At 47.6% G+C, this 23,187-nt stretch overlaps 1 protein-coding gene across 2 annotated transcripts; it reads right to left on the bottom strand.

Annotated features, from left to right (window-relative positions):
• Positions 1 to 563: 563 nt before the first annotated feature.
• LOC130143777 (myosin heavy chain, skeletal muscle, adult) lies at positions 564 to 17,351 on the bottom strand. Of its 2 annotated transcripts, none has more exons than XM_056326666.1 (38): positions 17,145 to 17,351; positions 16,912 to 17,055; positions 16,662 to 16,818; positions 15,764 to 15,791; positions 15,554 to 15,665; positions 15,368 to 15,460; positions 15,181 to 15,244; positions 14,990 to 15,088; positions 14,780 to 14,883; positions 14,540 to 14,678; positions 13,784 to 13,902; positions 13,536 to 13,685; positions 12,556 to 12,726; positions 11,603 to 11,908; positions 11,370 to 11,441; positions 10,192 to 10,279; positions 9,980 to 10,097; positions 9,528 to 9,651; positions 8,047 to 8,183; positions 7,687 to 7,942; positions 7,049 to 7,291; positions 6,654 to 6,830; positions 6,425 to 6,570; positions 6,245 to 6,335; positions 5,767 to 6,156; positions 5,488 to 5,614; positions 5,190 to 5,308; positions 4,530 to 4,726; positions 3,938 to 4,121; positions 3,686 to 3,851; positions 3,389 to 3,513; positions 2,876 to 3,184; positions 2,572 to 2,775; positions 2,176 to 2,301; positions 1,910 to 2,080; positions 1,719 to 1,823; positions 1,480 to 1,575; positions 564 to 841 (listed from the first exon to the last, which is right to left on the bottom strand). In XM_056326666.1, the coding sequence occupies exons 1-38, from the start codon at positions 17,349 to 17,351 to the stop codon at positions 686 to 688; spliced, it is 5,820 nt and encodes a 1,939-aa protein (XP_056182641.1). In that variant the 3' UTR covers positions 564 to 685. The 2 variants fall into 2 exon arrangements, with proteins under 2 accessions (XP_056182641.1, XP_056182640.1); XM_056326665.1 differs by having other exon boundaries at positions 11,370 to 11,443; positions 11,599 to 11,908.
• Between the last annotated feature and the right edge of the window lie 5,836 nt (positions 17,352 to 23,187).

A 23,187-nucleotide genomic window follows, 5' to 3' on the forward strand; every position in this document is an offset into this window, starting at 1 on the left:
ACAGGAGTTAAAGGAATTATCACAGAGCTATCACCAGCTTTCTCCAGTTTTAGTCCAAAGAGATGTGATACTCTTCATGGTGCCCCTATCTAATTAAAATCATTAAGAAAACAGTGCAGACTAAAGAACCAACTTCTGTCGGCTTCCAAAAATCCACATATTCTGTTGGTTATCAGCCCTCAACAAATCTGCCTTAGACAGTGGCCAGTAAAAGAAACAGCTTACACTGAATGTGTTGCACAGCTGGAAAGTGCTAAGATACTCTATGGGTAAATATAAAGTATTATGTTCTTTGGGACAGAGCAGTAGGATGGCTAGACTGGCAGGAGTCACTGTCAGGAATTATAGTCCTTGATTTCTCTTCATTGTGAAGTTAAATTTCTATTCTTGCCCCAGTCACTAAGTAATAAAGAAGGGATAAGTATTTAGGAACTAGATGACAAAAGGCTGTGCTGTGATGTAGGGACACAAAAGGTATAACCCAAAGCTGTGCCCAAAAGCTAATGATGATATAAACCTAACCAGTAAAAACAGAAAAAAATGAAAACTGTTGCTCATGCATATGCAAAGGAAATTACGGTCTTTATTCTCTAGACACAATTACAAAGACCAATTATAGAAGAAAGCGACCAAGAGGTTCACATTTTGTGCAGTCCTCGGGTCACTTTTCTGCCTCATGACATCCTCACTCCTCCTCTGCTATCTTCTTGCCATGAAACTCGCGGCTCTTCACTCGGAGCTTGTTGACCTGCGACTCTGCAATGTCAGCCCGCTCCTCGGCTTCCTCCAGCTCGTGCTGGATCTTGCGGAACTTGGAGAGGTTGACATTGGACAGTTCCTCCTGTGTGGGGAGAGGGAGTTGGTGGTGAGGAGCCCAGGGCAGGGGTTTCACTCCACCTGTGCCTTGGCCTTCTGGGGCTGTGGCTCTTCCCTGGGGAAAGGCACAAATCTCCATCCACCACCCATCACTGCTTACACGTAAGCCTCACCGTGACCTCCTCATCCTCCCTTACTCAGGACCCCTCTGTGAAAAACATCACCGGTCCTGTGCCACTCTTGAAGAGCAATTTTGTCACTTGCATTTGTCATTTGTGTACTTATCTGTGTACCCTGTGTACTTGCTGCCCAGCCATCAGTGTGATTTTTTAAGGTGAGAAAGACCCTGAAGCCTTCTGCTGATCCTTACTAGCAGAGATTCATGACCTCCAGTTAACTTCAGCCAGTGGATATGGCACCCGGGGCTGTTCAGTCTGACCTCCTGTATACAACAGGCTGCAGACCTTCCCTCCGTTCGTCCCTGGCTGCCGCAGGGTGCCCAGAACTCAGCAAGGCCTCGTGACACCGTACTCAATGGTGTGGCCAAGACTGCTGTGTCTTGGGAGTTTCTGTCCTGCCCCTTTCCTGCTATTCATAGCCATCTCAATGAGCGTGCTGCCGTACTGGAAGGTGTCTCTGGCCCATCCTTTGAGCAATACTTACAGCCTCCTCAGCTTGTCTCTTGTAGGATTTCACCTTCATTTGCAGCTTGTCCACCAGATCCTGCAGCCTGAGAATATTCTTCCGGTCCTCCTCAGACTGGAGTGGTTGGAAAGCAGGAAAGAGCGTGAATTACTGGTTCTGCACTGGATGAGGTTAACAATTCCCCTTGGGGATGGCGTGCACAAAATCTGACTTGCTGTGAGAAAACTCTGTCAGCTGAGGGAGGCCTCCTGCCTTACCTGGTAGGTCAGCTCCTTCACCCTCCTCTCGTACTTGCGCACGCCCTTCACGGCTTCAGCGCTGCGCTTCTGCTCAGCATCAACCTCCCCTTCCAGCTCCCGCACCTGCAACGAGAAGCCCATCTTTGGAGCTTCCCTGCTGGCTGCTAACGTGGCGTGCTCACTCATGCACAAAGAAAAGCCCCACGCACTCTGGCCTCCAGCTTCTGGATTTGCTTCTTGCCTCCCTTCAGAGCCAGCTGCTCGGCCTCATCCAGACGGTGCTGCAGGTCCTTCACCGTCTGGTCCAGGTTCTTCTTCATCCTCTCCAGGTGGGCGCTGGTGTCCTGCTCCTTCTTCAGCTCTTCTGCCATCATGGCTGCCTGATGAGAGCAAAGGGTCAAAGCCATTGTGGGGCTGGAGACCATCTGAGGGAAATTACTCCCACCATCGGCACTGAAGGGAGCCCCCAACTCACATCTGTGATGGCCTTCTTGGCCTTCTCTTCAGCATTGCGGGCTTCCTGGATCGTATCCTCCATTTCACTCTGGATTTGGGTAATGTCTGTCTCCAGCTTCTTTTTGGTGTTGATCAAGCTGGTGTTCTGTGCAACAGGAAAGACGGGATTTGTACTGTCAGACCTAATGCCTCAACACCAAGAGCTAAAAGTGTGAGTATGGTTTCTTGAAAGTCTTTAACACAAAAGTCCTCTTTAGGGCCATAGCTGCAAACCAGACATGGGTGGCTGTCTGGAGCAGCCCTATGACGGCGTGGCTCTCAATGTGTTTACACAGCAAACACTCACAAGATGCGTAACAATCACATTCTGTGTTGTGCCTTATGGATGGGACTAATTTCCAGAGCAGTGCCTGACCTGGGTATGGAGGAGCTGCACTCGTTCAGTGGCATCCAGAAGCTCCTGCTCAGCCACCTTCCTTGACCGCTCCGTCTGCTCCAGGGCTGCCCGCAGCTCCTCAATTTCAGCCTGCAGCAGGTTTGCTCGGCGCTCCACCATGGCCACCTGCTCCTTCAGGTCCTCCTGCGTCCTCAGAGCATCGTCCAAGTGTATCTGGGTATCCTGTAAAAGGGACAAGAGAAATGGCAAGGTGGCAGTGCGCGCTTGTGCACCAGAATTGTAAGGGACCGCGTTTCTCTCCCTGTTGCTTTGCTGAACAGACCTTGAGCACGGCCTGTGTGTTTCTCAGGTTCTTTTGTGCCTCTGCAGCCACGCGGTTGGCATGGCTCAGCTGGATCTCCATTTCATTCAGGTCTCCCTCCATCTTCTTCTTCAGCCGCAGGGCCTCATTCCTGCTCCTGATCTCAGCGTCCAGGGTGCTCTGCATGGACTCCACAATTCTGAGGTGGTTCCTCTTCATCTGGTCAATCTCCTCATCTTTCTCTGCTATCTTCCTGTCAATCTCAGACTTCACCTGGTTGAGCTCAAGCTGGAGGCGCAGGATCTTCCCCTCTTCATGTTCAAGGGACGCCTGAGAAAGAGTGAACAGGAATACTTTTCATAAGACAAATGTTGACCCCGAAGCCCTGAGTATAAAGGAATGCCACGTTTAGATAATATTGCCACGCTTTTATACAAACACTCTTTTCCTCCTGTGCCTGGCAATGACTCCGCAGTGTTTACAACGAGACAGAGATCCAAGACATGTAAGAGAGCCATAAGTAATGCTGTGTACCTCAGCTTCCTCCAGCGAGGCCTGGATTTCAGATTTCTCCTGCTCAATCTGCTTCTTGGCTTTCTCCAGCTCATGAATGGCCTTGCCTCCCTCTGCAATCTGCTCTGTGAGGTCACCAATCTCCTCTGTGGGAGCAAAGGCCAACGGCACGGTCAGGCACGGAGCAGAACGGGAAGGGCCCTGCCGCACCAAGGTGATGGGCATCTTTGCAGACACGCAGGCACAGACCCCTGTGGAGCGGTGGGTAGTGGTGGACAGTGGGAAAGCCCAGCCAGGAGCGGAGGGCCAGGGACTTACGCTGCAAGTTCTTGTTCTCACGCTTCAGCGTTTCCAGGTGGTCCAGGGACTCCTCGTAGGCATTCTTCATCTTAAAGAGCTCCGTGCTGAGGGAGCGAGCCTCCTTCTGGGAGGCCTCCAGCTCAGCCTGCGTTTCCTCATACTTCTGCTTCCATTCTGCCAGGATCTGAAGGGAAACGGCACGTGAGCGTGGATGTGGCAATCGGGAGGGGACGCTCTGCCCAGGAACCCCAGGGCTGGAGCCCACAAGACCTTGTCAAAGTTCTTCTGCTTCTTATCCAGAGCTGCGCAGGCAGCATTTGATCGCTCCACGTCAATCATCAGGTCCTCCACTTCATTCTGCAGCCTCTGCTTTGTCTTCTCCAGGGAGGCACATTTGGCATTCACAGCTTCAACGTGTTCCTCTGCATCCTGCAGGCGCTGGGCCAGCTTCTTCCTGGGAGGAGATAAGTACAGCTCCAGGTCAGAGACCAGAGGGCAGCCCATTTTGTACTTCGGCGAGAGGGCAGCTGGCCACTGCTGGGGGCTCTGAGCCCAGTGCCTTTCACAGTGTTTTTTCTGTTCCAAGACTGCATGCTGCCTACAGGTTCTGTCACTCTGTGTCCTAGCACCTAAGGAGTATTCAGCCTGGTTCCGCATTTCTAGCCCTAAGGGCTACGTTTGTCCTTCCAGTTTGCACTTTTTCCACAGCACGCTTTCCTGTCTCTCCCTCTGACCCCTCTACCACAAAGACAACAGATCCCTGCCTTTGTCCCACCCCTGTCGTAACCCACTCCCAGAGACTCCACTTTCCCTTGACAGCCTCAGTCTTCTCCAGCCGTTTGACATCCCGCTTCCCACGTACTTGGCCTCCTCCAGCTCCTCCGTGCGCTGAATAGCGTCCGTCTCATATTTGGTTCTCCACTGGGCCACTTCACTGTTGGCCTTGGACAGGGCGCGCTGCAGCTCCCCCTTGGCTTCCTGCTCCTCCTCATATTGCTCCCGCAGCAGGTCACAGTCGTGGCGAGCAGACTGCAAGGCGTGGGCCAGCGCGTTCTTGGCCTGGGGAAACAAAGGGATCGGTAACCTGAATACTTGCCTTGAGATGCCTCTTGACAGTAAAACTGGCAGTGAAATTAGGCTGAAACTCTAACTAGGCAAATGCAAAGCTGGGAGCTGATGAAGCCTTCATCAATGGGTTCTGCAAGATCAGGATGTGTTAGTGACAGGGGCTCTGGGGTCAGTAACCTGCTGTTGCTCTAAACGCTTTGACACACGTGTCTGCATCCTGTCCTAGAGAGTATTGTCAGGATCTCGTGAAAGCCTTGTGGACTACTTCCTCCAGGGTCCAACCCATTACGCTTCCTTCCCTCTCTAGTTTAGGAGTGAGGGCATGTGTGTTACTGGTGTTCCCTCCCGTACTACATGTGTTTTGGGGAAAGAATATGAAACCAGTTTGGATTAGACAGGATTCTGCGGATGTTTTGAGGTGATGTAGGTTGCGGACAGCAGGGTGTTTCCAGACCTTTATTTCTTCCTCTAGATGTCTCTTGAGCTCCTCAATCTGCTGCGTAAATCCTTGCTTGCCCCTAGACAGCTGAGAAATCAGAGCATCTTTTTCCTCCACCTGGCGTGAATATTCACCTGGTAAGGGTAAAGAGAAAAAAGGTAGCCCGACTACTATCAATACGACGGTTCCTGCATGTAAGCCCACGTCATCAGGAGTGGCTGGGAGAGGTTATAGCAGGAATCATCTTGCACCCTGTGGGATCCTCACGGCATGCAGGTCCTCACAGTGAAGCTCAGGAATGAGGATGTCTCACCTGATTCTGTCTGCAGACGAGCTCGTTGAGTATTGAGGTCATTGATCATGCGCTGATTCTGTTCCTCCTTAGTTTTAATCTCACTCAGCTGGTCTTCCAGAGTGCGGCACATCTTCTCCAGGTTTGCCTAGAGAGCAAACGGAAGGAAGGAAAGGAGATGAACACCTGGACTCTGCCCTGTGCTGACAGCAAGGACCTTTGTAATGAGAATGTGGCTGGTAGACATAGCCTATGTGCCATACATCGGCCCCGTGAGCATGTGCCACCGCAGTTCAATACCTTGGCTTTGGAGACAGACTCCATGTTACTGGCCAAGTCGTCAATCTCCATCTTGAGCTCACTCTTCTCCTTCTCCAGCTTCTGCTTCACTCGCTGCAGGTTGTCGATCTGCTCCCCAAGCTCAGCGGTGCTGTCCGCGTGCTTCTTGCGCAGGGCCGCAGCCGTGGCTTCGTGCTGCAGCGTGGCCTCCTCCAGGTCGCGACGCATCTTCTGAAATTCTGCCTCACGCTTCTTGTTCATCTCAATCTGAGCGGCGGTAGCCCCTCCGGCTTCTTCCAGGCGCTCGCTGATCTCCTCTAGCTCCCTCGACAGGTCAGCCCGATGCTTCTCGGCTTTTGCCCGAGAGGTTCGCTCTGCCTCAATTTCCTCCTCCAGCTCCTCAATACGAGCCTGGGGAACATTAGGCACCCTTCGCACCCATGCCCTCCTCCTTCCCGACCTGAGACTGGCTGAGAGAGGGGAAGGGCCAGACACTTGCCTGCAGCTCCTTGATCTTCTTCTGTAACTGCATGCCCAGGGCTTGCTCATCCTCAATTTTGCTCTGGATCTGGCTGATTTCAAAGTCTTTCCTTTGGGCAAAGCAAACTGTGTTAGCGTCTGAGCAAAAACCCGCCAAGCGCACCAGCCCCACAGTCTGGTGCCCCACAGCCACGCTTACTTCTTCAGTTTCTCATCCAGCTGCTGCTTGTCGTTCTCCAAATCCATGATGCTGTCCTGGGCCAGCTTCAGGTCTCCTTCGAGTTTCCTCTTTGCTCTCTCAAGGTCCATGCGCAGTTTCTTCTCTTGCTCCAGGGACCCTTCCAGCTGAATAGAAGATAACCATCAGTGCTCTACCAGCCAGTTCTATAATCTGTGCCCGCCCTGTTCTTCTGGACAACCGTGCTTACATCGTCCACTTGCTGCTCCAGCTTGGTCTTGGCTTTGGTCAGCGTATTGACTTTGTCCTCTTCTACCTGCAGGTCATCCAGTGTCTGCTGATGGGCCTCTTGGAGGGCTTTCTTCTCTTTAGTCAGCTTGGCAATGGTCTCGTCCAGGGCCGCCATCTCCTCTGTGAGGTTTTTCACCTGTTGATTGGAAGAAAGTGCCAAATGTCTGTGTAGAAGACTTGACTGCTTGTGCAGTGGCATTTTCCCTTTGCAGTGCTTAGCCAGGAGCTCGTGTATTTGGGCTGCCCCACTGTGGTGCTCCTGGTATGTCCCAAACCTAGCTCTGTTCTGAGGATGCCAGGCTCATCGGGGAGGCATCTGTCCTTTGCCCTTCATGTGACTCCCCATGTTTGTACCTTGTTTTCGGTGGCATGTTTTTCCTTCTCCACTTTGGCCAACGTCAACTCCAGGTCATCAATATCTTTCTTCAGCTCTGAACATTCATCCTCCAGTTTTCTCTTCTTGGCTGTCAGCTCAGCATTGATTTCCTCCTCATCCTCAGCCCTTTCAGTCACCTCCTTAATTTTGGCTTCCAGCTGGATTTTGGTTTTGATGAGCTGGTCACACCTTTCCTCAGCATCAGCCAAGCTATCGGCTTCCTGGTGGGGAGACAGAGATTTTTATGGGTTATAATGTTTTGAAGTATCTCCACCCTGTCTTCTGCGTTACTGAGTAGGCATGTGTTAAAATGGGGGCTGAACCTGACTTCCACTCCAGCAACTGGAAGATCTTGCCTACTGGCCCACTGCAAGCCTTGTCATCTGGAATCATTATCGATTCCAAGGTTTCTGTGTCTCTTAAAAATGCCTCACAGAGAGGGTAGCTATGACAATACCTCACGCACCCACAAGCACGACAGAACAGCGGTCACTTCAGTTACTACTTTCAGCAGGAGCTAGGGCTTGGAGTCCTTTTGCCTGACAGAAACGGTATTCTGAAGCACTCTGACTGTATATTGTCCTTTTCCCAGGGACAAACGGGCGGTGACACTCACCGCCTGCACTTGGAGCTGCAGGTCATTCTTCTCCTGCAGCAGGACCACCATTTTCTCCTCCAGCTCCTTCCTCTTTGCCTCAGACTTTGCGAGCTCTTCCTTGGTTTTCTCAAACTCTTCCTTCATGTTGGCCATCTCTTTCTCAGACTCTGCACTCTTCAGCAAGGGCTTGATCTTAAAGTACAGCTTCATCCAGGGCCAGTGCTTCACATTCATGAATGCACGAACATTGTACTGGATGCAGAAGATGGACTCCCTGAAATGAAATTCACATGGTTATTACAGAGCTTCAGTGTGATGAATTTAATTTTTTTTTTAGTGAAGTACCATGAGAGCAAACTAAATATGAAAAATGTCTACCTCCTCTCCACCATTTTCCGATACTCCACTCTCATCAGGAAGCCTCTGCACCTGGCTTGTATCATGGTCATAATCTCTGCTAGTTTTTCATCTCTCATCTCCTCCAGCACACCTATCAGTCCAGCTTTGAAGAACACCTTAAGAAAATATTGCAGTATGACTTTTTCAGGTAATACAGAATAGGGGCACACACTCTGTCAGGATTCTAAGACACCTTAATTTCATGACCAGCTTTACCCTGAGCCCAAAAATCTCTGCTTTGTATAAGCTCAGCCCTAAGAATTCTGTCCCTGTCTGAGCTGTGGTATGAGTTCTGGTTTCTAGTTCAGCTGCAGCCTCAGCCACACCTCTGCCTGTTCATAGACCCCAGTGAGCTCTACTGTGACCTGAAGACTTTCTGGCTTGATGTTAGTTTGATGTCATTGCTGTGGATCAGTCCAGGAATTAATGAGTGGGCCCGGGCCTTGCAAGCCTGTTTATATCAGACCCTGGCCAATCTCAGAAACCAAGGCTTTATGGCTTCATGTCAGACCTTCCTTATTGACACAAACCTCTCTGATTATCTGGATTGTTGGTTGAACCTGACTACTGTTCAAGTGGCTTCCCCACTTAGAATCATAGAATCATTGAGGTTGAAAATAGCCTTTGAGATTATGAAGTCCAGCTATTAACTCAGGACCGACAAGTCCACCACTAAACTATGTCCCTGAGCACCACATTTATATCTTTTGTAAACACCTCCAGGGTTGGGGATTCTGCCACTTCCCTGGGCAGCCTGTTCCAAGGCCTGACCACCCTTTCAGTGTAGACGTTTATCCAACTATCCAGTCCAAACCTCCCCTGGTGCAGCTTTAGGTCATTGCCTCTTCTCCTGTCACTTGTTATCTGGGAGAAGAGACCCCCCGCACACACACACACACACCCTGCCTACAGCCCCTGTCAGGCAGCTGTGGAATGTGACCAGGTCCCCCACAAGCCTCCTCCTCTCCAGGCTGAACACACCCAGCTCTCCCAGCCTCCCCCCCAAGACTGGTGCCCCAGCCCCTTCCCCAGCTCCCTGCCCATCCCTGGACACGCTCCAGCCCCTCTGCGTCCCTCTTGGAGCGAGGGGCCCAGAGCTGAACCCGGGGTTTGAGGTGCAGCTGCACCAGTGCTGAGCACAGGGGGATGGTCACTGCCCTGGTCCTGCTGGCCACGCTGTCTCAGACACAAGCCAGGATGCTGTTGGTTTTCTTGGCCACCTGGGCACACAGGGGGTTTATGCCCAGCCGGCCATCAGCCAGCCACCCATGCCCTTTTCTGCCAGGCAGCTTCCCAGCCACACTGCCACAAGAGTGCCTTGCTTGAGTACTGTGGGGCTGAGTACCTGCTGACTGAGGACCCAATCGTACCAGTTCTGTTACTGTGCTGTGCTCCCTGCTTCTGACAGAGCAGCCTGCCCTTACCACTCCCTAACAAATTAACACAAGTATTTTCTCTACCTTGGTGTGACCAAATCTGTATTGTGTGTGGTCCACATCAATGGACCCAAGCAGCTTCTCAGAAGCCTTCTTGCTGTCCATGAACTGTCCCTCTGGGATAGCACTGGCATTAAGCACTCTGTATCTGTGAAAGTAAACAGAACATGCAGAAATTCCCATCACCAAAATGACCACTGTGATTGAACACCCTGTCTTCTCAGACTGCCTCATTGAACCAGTCTCATGCCTGAAGATAGTTCATCCTTTCAGAACATGATATAAAGACTGTTCTTACCATTGACTCTAAGTGCAAAAGAATCCTGATCTCAGCAATGTCCTATCACCATGAACTGCTTGTGAAACATTTCTACCTTACACCTCAGTACCAATTTAAAGTATAATGTTTCAGATATATTGTGACAGTCATACTCCTCATCTTGGTCTGAATGGGGAGGAAGGCGGAGCGCTGTTACCTTTGTTTGAAGTCAGCATACAGGACTCTGCTGGGGAACCCTTTCCTGCAAATTCTGATCCCTTCCAGCACGCCGTTACACCGCAGCTGATGCAGTACCAGCTCGTGCTCCATGGCACCTAACAAACGCCACCGTTAATGACGTCCCCATTGTTTGATACTCAGGGAAAGCGCTTCTGTGGCTTGAGTTTTCCTCCTATTGCATTTGCTTACCAGGTGTTTTTGTTTCATTTGGGATGATGCATCGTACAAAATGGGGGTGAGTGCTGCGAAGATTTGTCATCAGCTTGTTTAAGTTCTCCTGTGAGATCATGAAATAATGTTTATATTATTAACTATAAGCACCAGAAACTGTACAGTGGATGCATCAAACTGAGTGTTTCAGGATGCAGTCCTGGCTTCTCTAAAACACTTTAAAGAACTCCCAAAGGGAAACTTGGAAACTGAAGGCACACTGATTTTTGGTTTTGAAATTATTTTCTAGATTAATGGCTACTATTACTTTTCTGTGATCTCCTTATACAAATACAGAGCTGCCATCTCACAGGTTTCCTTCCATCTGGTATTTCTTGAGGTATTTAGTAGGGCATTTTAAGTGGATGATGCGTTCTCTTGGTTAAACGAGACTAGCATCTGATTTGACATCAAAATGGGTTCTTTTTAAATGGATGGGATATTTGTACAGCCCATATAAATTGACATACTTAGTTATAATTCAGTCTCCCAAAATGTCTCCACCTCAGCCAAATGGAAACTTTGAAAACATAACTGAAAACTGACCTCAAAAGTAATGAATTTGATGTAATGTAAAATTCACTCTCCTTCCTAAACAAAATAAATCATTGCCTTACAATTTTAAAATTTCAAGGCATTTTTTTCTATTTTGATCTTTGATCATTATTTTCACATTATTTTCAAATTCTGCAACATGTCAATACTGAACAATCTTCATCGATATGAAAATTAGGTATGGGAAATATATCTTAAGTCTCCAAAGAAAAGTCTAAGGGAGATCAGCTGATTTGTTATTGACTCTACTCTAAGTAGGTGAACTTCACCCTTATGAGTTTTTCGTAGAATATTCAGAAAGGTAACAGTAGAAAAAAAAGAAGTGGAAGAAATCAGCCAAAACATAATGACGCAATATCAGTAGTTAGTATAGAAAAAAAAAAAGTCTAAGAAAATTGTGTAGGGAGTTGCAGAAGGCTGACAATACCATTCTATCCCCTGAAACAATAGGAAGACAATGCAGGCATTGAGGTAGAGTTTTATGGTGTCCTAATAGGGTAATTCTGTAATTTCCAAGGGTGGCAATGGAAGGATTCTCAAAAATGTCAAAAGCTATTTCAGTGGGTATTTTTAATAGTGAGATAGTGACTTCTGTCACTTACCCGGAAAAGAGCTGAGACAGTCTGGAAAGAAGAACCCTTCTTCTTGCCACCCTTTTTGCCACCACCACCACCCTCTGCAAACGGAAGAAAAGAAAAAAAAGCATTAAAAGATAGATATTGCATTTTAGAGACTGCAGAACACAAAACATCTTTAAATGTTCAGTGTTTACTGCTTTAATTCTGCACCAACAGTATCCCACACTGAAAGTACAATTGTTACAGAGCTGACCTGCATCTGCTCCACCATAGTTGGCAAAGAGTAAGGCCAGCGTCTTCAGGGATGATTTCTGGTACAACCCAATGACAGTTTCATTCAGGGGGTCCTTGTTCTTCTCCAGCCAGCCGGAGATGTTATAGTCCACCGTGCCAGCATAGTGCACCAGGGAGAAGTGGGCCTCCGCCTTGCCTTTGGCAGGCTTGGGCTTCTGGAAGTTGTTGGACTTGCCCAGGTGCTGGTCGTAGAGTTTGTTCTTGAAAGAGGTGTCAGTTGCCTTGGGGAACATGCACTCCTCTTCCAGGATGGAGAAGATGCCCATGGGCTGGAAGGTACCACAAGAAGTGACAGAGAAAGATGATAATGATGTGAAACATGTGCTATGATCATCAAAGGTACCACTCTGTTGTTGGTAGCACCTCAGCCTGGGTAAGGGCCTAAGTTTCTCAGGAGCTGTTTCTCAGCCAGGGAGCTTCTTTCTGCCTTCCCTTGCCTTCCTGCAACGCCTCTTCATGGAACTGGTAAAAACAGCTGTCTGGTTCAGGTTAGAATTGGGAGTCGAGTTGGAGGGAGAAGTGGTAAACAGAAAAATAGTTGGGCAAGTAGCTACAAGAGGCCTAGCAGTTTTGGGAAACCAGGCAAGATAAAATTTATTTCCCAGGTTTGTGTGTGGAGTTCTGATTTGAGTCTTCAGTGGAAAAAGAAAGGGAGGCTGACTCCAGTTTGTTTTAAAGAAGTCTGTTGGTAGGAGTCGAGGCTATCTTCTCTGTGCTTGAAGGCCAGGTGCTGCAGGATTGATGACACAGATATGCCTTTCCTGATTTCTTTTTGCCAGACTGAACTAAATCTCAGTGCAAAGTTGTTTGTTTAACTGACACTGAATGTCTGGCTGTGAGTTCTTTCTGAGCTGAATCTGACTCAGAAACATCACAGAGTCTGAAAATACATAGTACACTTGCATGGAAAAGGTACCTTCTCAATGAGCTCAATGCAGGCAGCCAGGTCCATCCCAAAGTCAATGAACTCCCATTCAATTCCCTCCTTCTTGTACTCCTCCTGCTCCAGCACGAACATGTGGTGGTTGAAGAACTGTTGCAGTTTCTCGTTGGTGAAGTTGATGCACAGCTGCTCAAAGCTGTTGAACTGCCCAAAGCAAGGAGAGGTTTCTCAGGGTGTGGCAAACACCACAGGGTTTTGGCAGCGTTCTCCTAATGCTGTTTGAAGTTCCCCAGCTGAAACACCACTCCTAACCGTACTGCAACAGCACGTGTACCCGCAGCAGCAGGACTTGTAAAATTTACCATCCTCAAAGGATTTTATTATTATTATTATTACCTTTGGAATCCAGCTAAAAGTAACAGTCCTTTTCTTACTGTGTTACTCAAAAGCAAATCCTTTGGTAAGCTTAGCTGCAGCATTGCGTAGGCGTCTCAGCCCTCTGACCTCCCAGAGAGTGGAAACCTCCTCGGTGTCCTACCCAAGAATTTCTCTGCCCTCAGACCAACAGTCCGGGGGTTTCTCTGCTCTGACAAGAAGTCCTAGCATCAGCACTGCACTCAAAACACAGGAAACATGCTGTGAACTTTCCCATGGCACTTCCCTTCCCTTGGCAGCCCAAGAGCATCCACGGCTTCAGCCCACATCTGCGACCCTTAGCCCTGGAGCTGCCTCTTTGTTTGCCAGACCTAAGGCCTTTGCAAGCTCAAGGGCCTCTGAGAACATTTGTCAGAAAGCAGAACTTTCTTCTACATGTTGACAGCATTGAAATCAAAGTGCTTGTTAGCAAAGCCCTTTGAGGGTGCTACTGTGATGGAGGAGAGGGAAGGGTTTCTAGAAAACTGCACATGAACAGGATAAACTTCTGAATCTTCTTAGGAAGAAGTGTGTTTCTGAATCCTCATGAGCCCTCCCTGCCTCGCCCTTGGCTACGGTGCCACATCCTTGTTCCTTACATCAAAGATCTCAAAGCCAGCGATGTCCAGGACACCAATGAAGTACTGTCTGGGTTGCTTGGTATCCAGCTGTTGGTTGATGCGAACAACCATCCACAAGAACATCTTCTCAAAGACAGCTTTTGCCAGGGCGCCAACTGCGTTGTTCACCTAAAACAAAGAAGCAAGCATCAAAGTTACTTCCTAGGCTCAAAGAAGAATGCTCAAGTACTCTTTCAAGGCATGTATTTTCAAACTCCACATTTTACCTGTGACACATTTTGACCTTTGGTCACATACTCATTCCCAACCTTGACGCGGGGGTAGCAGAGGGCCTTGAGCAGGTCAGCTGAGTTCAGGCCCATCAGGTAGGCAGCCTTGTCAGCCACTAAAGAGGCACGGAGAGAGAGAGAAGCGTTTCTCCTTAGACAATGGCTAAAATTTGGCCAGCGTGAACAACTCTGCTTCTCATATTCTAGAAGTGGAAAAGCACTGGTCTGGTCTCATACAGAAGGCCTCGGTAGGAATGCAAAGTCTGGAAGCTAATGATGGCTTTCTTGGAAAGGAAGAACAGGTATGGCTTGGGCAGGAATACCTTGAATCTGGGAGTTCCCAGAGGAACCCCAAAAGCCTCTGGGAATTCACGAGGCACGCATACAGCACATTCCTTTTCTGTGGGAAGTGGATACTTTCATAGCAAACAGTGCAGGATGTATTTCACCAAACATATGATTGCACGTCAGGGTGACCAGTGGTTGAAGGTCTTACAGAGAGAGGTATCCTATGTTGAAGCTGAAGTTCCCCCTTTCAGGCTGTGTCTGTTTGGGGAGTATCCGTTGGATAAAATAGTGGCATTTCCCATGATCAGGGAAGCACCTCTGCAGTCAGACAATGACCAAAGATGCTTTTCTGCAGTGTTTGATGTGGTGACTCAGGCCAACAAAGGCCTGTCTCTGGAGGCTAACATGCCATCTCTGCAAACAAAGAAGTTCTTTGAACGAGTCAGACACTGAACTTGCTGGTACCTTCTGTGCCATCGGGCTCTGCCTGCTCCTCTCGTTGTTTCTGCTTGAACTTCAGGTTCCCGTAGTGCATGACAGCCCCTGTCAGCTTGTAGATGGCTGTCTTCTCATCAGCAGTGAAGCCCAGGATGTCAATGGCACTCTGCAGTCAAAACAATGAAGGAAAATGCATGTCCTTAGTAGGCCACCTATGTCACCATCAAAACAAGTGTACAGTAGGTACCTCTTTTCTGTGTCACTTACGTCTGTAGCCATGAGCTCCTCCTGGTCATCAATGCTGGGAACAGTGACCTCACCTTGACTCACATAGTGGAAATCAAAAGGGTTGGTGGTAATGAGGAGCATGTCTGAAAGCAGGAAGAGGCAAGGCAGACGCTTAGATTTGCCAGCCAGGTAACAGCGGGAACTGCTGCTCAGCAATCATCCCCAAAAAGTCATAAAGACCCTTCCTACCAATTAGCTCCGGCTTCTTGTTGGACATGATCTGATAGAATATGTGGTAGCTTCTTTCTGCTGGGAGCTGGAAAGTGACTCTGGACTTCTCCAGCAGGTCTGTCAAGGAGGGTAGCAAGGGTCAGGCACTGGTACTCACATGGAGCTGGGAATTTAGGAAGGAGTGGGATCAGGCCAGGAGAGCGGCTTACAAGTTTCAATGTCAGCAGAAGCCAGTTTGCCTGTGGCCCCAAAGTGGATTCTGATGAATTTGCCCTGTTAAGGAGAAGCAGCGGCATTTCAGCCTGGAGGCGTTTCATTGCTGTCTCCTTCTGTGAGAATGCCACTAGCCCATCACTACTGTTACAACAAGGAGCAATTTCTCCTAAAACAGCTTACAAAGCGTGAGGAGTTGTCGTTCCTCACGGTCTTGGCGTTTCCAAAGGCCTCCAGCAGTGGGTTGGCGCTGATGATTTGATCCTCAAGCGTTCCCTGCAGGATGAGAATTATTGCTGCTTATCCTTTCCAAAAATCACGTCAGGAACAGAGGAAAGCATTGATTCCAGCCAGCACCTGTTACTTTACCTGCATTTTGCCTGACTGCTCCTCTTTCTTCTTATCCCCGCTCGCTGCAATTGTTGCAAAGTACTGGATGACGCGCTTTGTGTTCACAGTCTTCCCGGCACCGGATTCTCCGCTGTCAAACCAAAGAGAGACGCAGAGAGCGTGTGGTCAGGCAGGAGGTCCCCTGGCACCGGGCAGCCCTGCAGGGACCCGAGCAGGGGGTGTACGTACGTGATCAGGATCGACTGGTTCTCGCGATCTGTGAAAGAGGACAGCGATGTGAAAAAATAAATGCTGAACTACTTGTTATTCATGAACCTGCTCCAGCATTAGGAGTGGAAGTGGAAAAGAAGCATAGAAACCCCGTTCAAATGACCATTCTATTTTTATTCTATAGTCAGGGACTCTTTTGAACAGTCAACATCATTACTCTGTGATGTTTGGTAATGCCCTTGTAGGATCATAGAACAACTGTAGATGTGTAATGATCAAATCAATCATTGATTCAGTTCTGCATATTGCAGTTTGGTGCACAGACTTCTAGTCCTTTCTGGTCAAGTAACTTTAATGCCTAAGAAGCAATCCCACAAGACAGGAGTATCACCTCACAGCTAATTTGGAAGGAAGGCATTTATCATCGTTTCCAAAGGGTGCATTTTCACTGGGATTCTGGCTCTGGTTATTTCCCAAGAAGTTGCAAATACCAGAATAACACTTAAAATCAGATCATATGCTTTTTCAAACAATGTCTCATGAAGCCAAATCAGCTATAAATTCACCTACACTGCTGTTTTCAAAGAGATTGATTAGATTATTCAGAGCTCTATTAATATTTTCTGTCACATCTTGAGCACATCAGATCTCAATAATAGCTAGGGAAGAATTTTTGTTTCACGTGTCTCAATTCATCCAATCAATTACGCTTCACTGTAAGTTTTTCAGTGCTCTTGTCTACATGGTCTCAATTAGAGTTTTAAAAATCAATAGGGCAGGACTGTGCTTCATGCATAACATCAGCAACTGTTAAAATAAGTTATTTATAGGCTCATGCTGAAGTTTACACATGCAAATATTAAAAAAAAAAAAACCCAAATATTTTATTGTCATGAAGATGTTGCCATTGTCTCACCGGTCAGCATGAACTGATAGGCATTGTCCGAGATGGAGAAGATGTGTGGAGGGGCCTCCTGGCGCTTCTTGCCTCGGTAGGCCAACACCACCTCCGGGTTGTACACCGGCAGCCACTTGTAGGGGTTGACAGTGACGCAGAAGAGCCCCGAGTAGGTCTGCGAGGAAGGGAGACAGCACGTTGGCTCCCACTTGGCCTGGCAGAGCAGTTCCTCCCGGCTGCCCAAAGGCAGGCTGCTGCTGGTACTTACGTAGATCATCCAGGCTGCGTAACGCTCTTTGAGGTTGTACAGCACAGCGGGCTCGTGGAGGTGGGTCATCATGGCCATGTCCTCGATCTTGTCGTACTTGGGAGGGTTCATGGAGAAGATTTGATCTTCCTTCACGGTCAGGGTCTGTCAGATGAAGAGGGAGATGTGTGCATGTCAGCTAAGAGCTGAGACTGCAAACTACATACAGTTTTCAAGCCCTGGTTTTTACTCACTTCTCCTGCTTCAGACTTGACAGTGACCTTCCCTGATTCCCTGCTCTGGATTGTTCCTTTCACAAAGGATTCTTTAGGGTGGACCACGAAGACGGATGTCTTGGCATCAAAAGGCTTGTTCTGGGCCTCAATTCTCTCCTTTTCCGATTTTCGGAGGTAAGGAGCCGCCTCCCCAAAAACAGCCATCTCAGCGTCTGCAGAGGCCATGGTTGCACTTATACAGGAGACACAGTCAGCCGAGTACTCTGTAGGAAAGAAGATGCATTGAGTTAGTGCATAAACCGCTTAATGTGGATGAGAGGAAATCTTGCTTTTTGATCTCTTCAAATATTTAAGGAGGTATAAACATTTCAAAATTTGGATTTAAACTTTTTAGTCTTAGCTGGAATACTTGTATACTTTTCTGAAATTAATCATTAGACACCTAGCTATGCAATCAAGTATAGATCAGTTTTTTAGTCTTGCAGTATTGCATTATATATAGCAGGAGTACTTCATCTTTGTGGACTCTAGTTTATTAGGATGTTGCTATAACAAAGACTTCCTATTAAATAACCCTTTGATTTTTTAAAGTGCTACCCAAGAGTCTCTTAAAGTCTTCCTTGCCTGATAGCAAATAGTGGCTTTTCACCAAAAAATTTACTTGCTATGGACTATTCATCTTGCACTATGACAGATAGAAATGTCACTTTTACCTGTTCTGCTTTCTACAAATCTTATACTGTTGAGTATCTTCCTGTTTATTAAAAGTTGGTAAATTTTGTTATTAATTCTGATGGCAGAGGCTGGAAGTCAGTCACTGCTGTTTGAAAACAGCAACTCATTTTTTTTGGCACAGATATCCAGAGCTGTTATCGAAGTTGAAGTAAAAAATGCAGCCTTCAAAACTAGAACAAAATCACTACTGATAGAGACAGTCCCTGGCAGAAATAGATATCCAAGGCTTATAGGAAGTTAAATGGAATTTAAAAGTATATGCTTTGCCAAGAAGTTCACAGGAGCCACACACTTACCTTGAAATTTTCTGTCAAGACTGGGCACAGCTCTCCAAAGAGTCTTTTATAGAGTTTGGTATGCAGATGCTCTGGATGTTTCCTTTTCCTTCAGCCAAAATATATTCTGGCAAACCATCTTTGGCAAAACATTGTCTGGCAAACGAAACTAACGGCATAATTTTCATTTGATTTGACTAGATATATTTAGAAATGTTTTACATCTTAACATTGCTGTGGATACATTTCCTATAAATAGTCTGACAGGGCTCTTAATAACGGTATCTAGACTAGTCAAGGCACTTAAAGAACTTGGTAGTGGAATTTGTAGGTTCCTCTCCTCTACTGTCTCTCCTGATATCTTGATCCTTGACCCAGACAAAAACTTTGGTATTTCTGTACTGCAACTATTCCAGATGTAAAATGGGAATAATACATTATACCTTGTGCACATGGTCCTATAAATTTAGGTATTGCCTTTAGACACTAGAAAAGAAAAATCTACAAAAGACAAATCATGACAAAGTGTAATTCAGTAATTCTTTACATGTTATATTAAAAAGGGGAAAACCAGTCACATTATGGGCCAGGACCTTGACTTCAGTAGCAGTAGGTACAGAGGGAATCCAAGACAGAGCAAGTGAGAATACAAGTTCAACTTTGGACAGGCAATTCATACCTAGAGTGTGAAAGATGACTCCTTAGCTACAAAAAGAAATCACTATCTATGCAAGCAAATCTACACTTGTTATTTTGCAGAAACTGAAAAATTCAAAATGCGAATACTAGTGGAATGTTCACGGTTGGTATAATCAATCCTAACTGATACTAGCCAAAAGCCTTACCCAGTCATAAACAAAATGCTTATGGTAACTCATACCTGAAAAGAAAATTATACTGCTTATTTTCAAAACATTTCTGGTTTCCTCATTTCACCTCACACAAAAAAAGAAGCGTTAACATGCCTTAAACAGCTTAAGCCTCTTCCTCACAGGTGAGCCCACTGTCAAGATATATCAAGCAATGTCCCCAACCAAGTCAGGAAGCAGGGCAGGTCCCTGTAGCCCTTCACTGCCTACAACTTCAAAAGAAACCACCCCTCCATCCAAACACAACTCTACACTCAACCACACAGAGCACGCAGTCTGAGATCCTCTGCACTCTGATCCATCCTCAGTCCAGCACTCCCATCGCACCCCAAATATCTTGCACACTGACACATTCACACCATTCCAGCAACAAAAGCTATCAACACAGTGCTGCCTGTATCAAGGCACTAGGGGTGGTAGGCGATCCTGTACAATGCTGATACTCTGAGAAAGGAGGAATTTCCCAATAGTTCTGGAGAGTGACTGATCTAGTGCTAGGAAAAGGGCACTGTCACTTGAGCTGCTTCAAACACTGTCAGATCTAAGCACGCTCTTCTCCTGGTCATTGGCATTTTGGTTATTAAAAGAGCTGAGCGGATAAAGCTCAGAGAATAACACAGGGGCAAGGTTGGAAAAAAGATGCCTGTGATCCAAGCCAATTTCCAGCAGCAAGTACTGGCCTGTGCATGAAGAACTTGTTCAAAGGAGGGCTCTGGCACTGCAGCACTCACTGTTTTGGAGTTCAAACCCAGAGCTCACATGTGGGCTCCCTGCGCAGGGCATGGGGATGCTGATGGAAACACCCTGTGACCTGCCCCAGAGGAGCCCAGCAGCCACCGGTAGGAAACAGTGAGCACAGGGGTGCGCCTGAAGTCCTGCCTCTCTGGGCAACCCCTGACTCCCGTGGACATGCAGAAGTTACAGGACAGAATCATAGGATGTTTTGGGTTGGAAGGGACCTGAAAAAGCTCCTTGGATGTGGCCATCTGGCCAATTCCTTAGTCCATCCATCAAAACCATAACTCTCCAGTTCCGTGGCAAGAATGTTGGGGGACACCGTATCGACGGCCTTACAGAAGTCACAAAGGCACCAGCTGCAATTCCCTTGTACGCTGATGCAGTCACCCCGTTGTAGAAGGTCACAAGGCTAGTCAGGTGTAATTTGCTCTTGGTGAAGCTGTGTCGGCTGTCTCTAATCACCTCCCTGTGTTCCAGAAACTTTGACATAACTTCCAGGAAGATATGTTCGACGGTCTTACCAGTGACTGATGTGGGACTGACTGGTTGGTAGTTCCCAGGTTCCTCCTTGTTACTCTAAACAATGAGAATAATTCCAAGGACCAAAATAATTCCAAGAGAATTCCTGTATAAATAACGTCAGCCTGACTGATTGTGGGCAGAGTCAAGGAGAGGTAATGAGCTCACTTCCATTCAGATTTAGAAGGAAGAATATTCCAAGAGAAGGCCACTTGGAGGGGAGAAGAAAGCTAGGAGATCTCTAAAGGGGAACACAGGAAACTGCAGACAGCAGCTTCTCAAAGAAAGATGCAGAAGGCTGCCCGGCTGCTCAGGCTGCAGAAGGCCTGTAGCACACAACCCGTTCTCCCACCTAACCCTGCACATAGCTGGAACGTGTTGGAGGACGTTGCCCTTTGGCAGAACATTTCTCTGGTCAAATGCTAGCAGCAGACACAAACTGACAGCGTGAATCTATGTGCTGGCTACCTCTTGAAGAAGAAACTGCAGTTGCAACGGAGCTCTATTTGGAACTTCTGTGCTCAGCATGGAAGTTGACCTCTGTCTATTAATAGCTCTGTGTCGATGCCTTAGTTCCCAGGTACACACAATGGAAGTTAACATAGAGCAGATGCAAGTGCGTGGGCTGTGTTTGGTGTGGTGGAGCAAAACATACCTTGAAAGGTGACTGTTAGGAATCAAGTAATAGTCAGGAGGATTATTGAAAGCAAGCAAAGACGACTTTGAAAAAGCATTCCCTGTGGGATTTGCAGCATGCCGGTGCTGTTATCAGCCATGCTCTCTGGATTAGCAGAGCATGCCTGTAGGGATCAGTGCACCCTGTGAATCGCCAGCGTGCTGTGCAACATGGAACATGTAGCTTCAAGCTAGTGTGTAGCAAGGTAGACTTGGCAGAGAGCACTGGCTGCTGAAGCAGGACCTACAGCAGAGGTGACATGCCAGTGTCTCACCAAAGCATCCATAATCCCTTCCTTCCTTCCTCCCTTCCTTCCTCCCTTCCAGATTTTTAAATTTGATTCACAGAGAGTATTTCCTGCTCACAGGTTTAAGGGGACGGTGTTTCCTGTGGGCTTTCAAATGGGGTTGTCAATTATGCTGGAATTATTTGTTAGGCGTGCTGAGCAAGATGTTGTCAGACCGGACAGTTTGACACACAACACCCAGCCTCCACTGCAGCAGTGTGGAGATTCCCTGCTCACCCCACTAAAGGCTGCTGGGGTGACACCTTCCTCTCAGTGAGGCTTGTATTTGGCAAGGTCTGAGCTTAACGCAAGAGATGACAACATTGTTTGAGCTCTAAGCAACAAGATTTGCGGGAAAGTATCTCATACCCTCTCCATCCTGAGCTGCCGTGGCCACTTCACTGCTTTGCCAGGCAGCACAGGTGCACATTGCCTGCCCTCCAGATCAGTCTCTTCAGCTCCCTGAGAAGTGCCTCCAGCTAGACACAGTCTTGCAGAGGGCCTCGTAGGCTCTCAGAGCAGAGCCATCCCACAACTCCACACTGCTGTCTGCTTCACTTCTCACAAAGTGGGTGCTGAGGACTCTGTGCCTGCTCCCAGGCCGAGGAAGGAGTGTGGTTCTCTTTAGGGACTAGAATGGAGCTAGGAGTCAGGAATAGTCAGTCACTCAGCAGTTCAGGCATGCATCCAGCGTGGAAGAGACCTGATTCTCTGCTCCCAGCTGCCTCCATTTTCTCCTTTTTACCCCAATACTTGCCAGTAGGCAAATGTGTTCACCGTCCAAACGCAGGGCACCACAAAGCCCAGAGCTCCTGCAGATGCTTGCCTGTGCATTTTCTTTTTCAGTTGGCTTTCTTGGGCATTGCAAGATCTTGTTAGATTTGGGGTCTCTTTTTTTGCACGTGCCCCTCTGTGAAATGAGAAAAAGTCAAGTAACACACTTAAAAGTGATGCAGGTAGATGCTGGATAGAAGGTGCTGGATCATTCTTCCTGATGAGAGTGAGCAGAGAATCAATGTTGTTACACTGGACGCTGTTTTGCATCCAGTTTGCAATGCTCAACCTGTAAAGAGGGCTATTTAAGGCAACACTTGGTTCAGACTCACTGTCTCCTCAGCCCACCCTGCCATCTCCACTCCTGTCCCTTGTGCCTTGCTAGGCCCTGTGCTCACTGCAGGAGCTAGCTCCTGCTTCAACCACCACCACACGCACAGCAGGGCTGGAAAGAAGTACACTGTCAGAAGTGCTCAGCATCAACACGTACTCCGCCCTCCACTTCATAACGTACTTCTTGCTTTCCCTTCATTGCCAGCTGCTCCTCAGTCATCATTGCTTTCTGACCTGTGTCCGGTTCAGTTAGCATTCATGCCTCACCCAAAGCTCCTTCAGTCCCTTTGGCTCCTGAGAAAATACTTCAAGGCTGTCTGGTCTTCCTGAAAACAAGGGACAGAAGTTACCTCGAGGCACAGAGCTGTTGATGTGATGAGAATACCAGCTCAGGCAGACATCTCTGCATATGTTCGTCTTCTACTATATCATGACACCATCCATGTGTCTTTCACGCAGGGGCAACACACAATGCATAAGAATAATCCAGCTGAGATGGATGATAGGCTACATGAGAATTTGCGGCTGTACATACCCAGTGTGTTTCTGTTATTCAGATTGGGGTCTGAACGCGGGAAAAAGCGTTTGCCAAGATACATTATTACTTGTACTTTTAACTGACTGTGAAATAAAAGCATGTGCTACCTATCGGACAGCCAATGGACACAAGATAAACTTCCAGCAACCGCCAAGGATTAATGGGATCCCATAGATAACTACGGGGACAAAAATAGCAAAAGAGTCTGAGAAGAAGCAGTCCTGCTTCGTATGCAAAGCAATCTGCGGTCTTTATTCTCTAGACACAATTACAAAGACCAATTATAGAAATTAAGAAAAGCGATCGAGAGGTTCACAT

This window comes from Falco biarmicus, chromosome 1 (assembly GCF_023638135.1).
Source record: "Falco biarmicus isolate bFalBia1 chromosome 1, bFalBia1.pri, whole genome shotgun sequence".
Taxonomy (NCBI): Eukaryota; Metazoa; Chordata; class Aves; order Falconiformes; family Falconidae; genus Falco; species Falco biarmicus.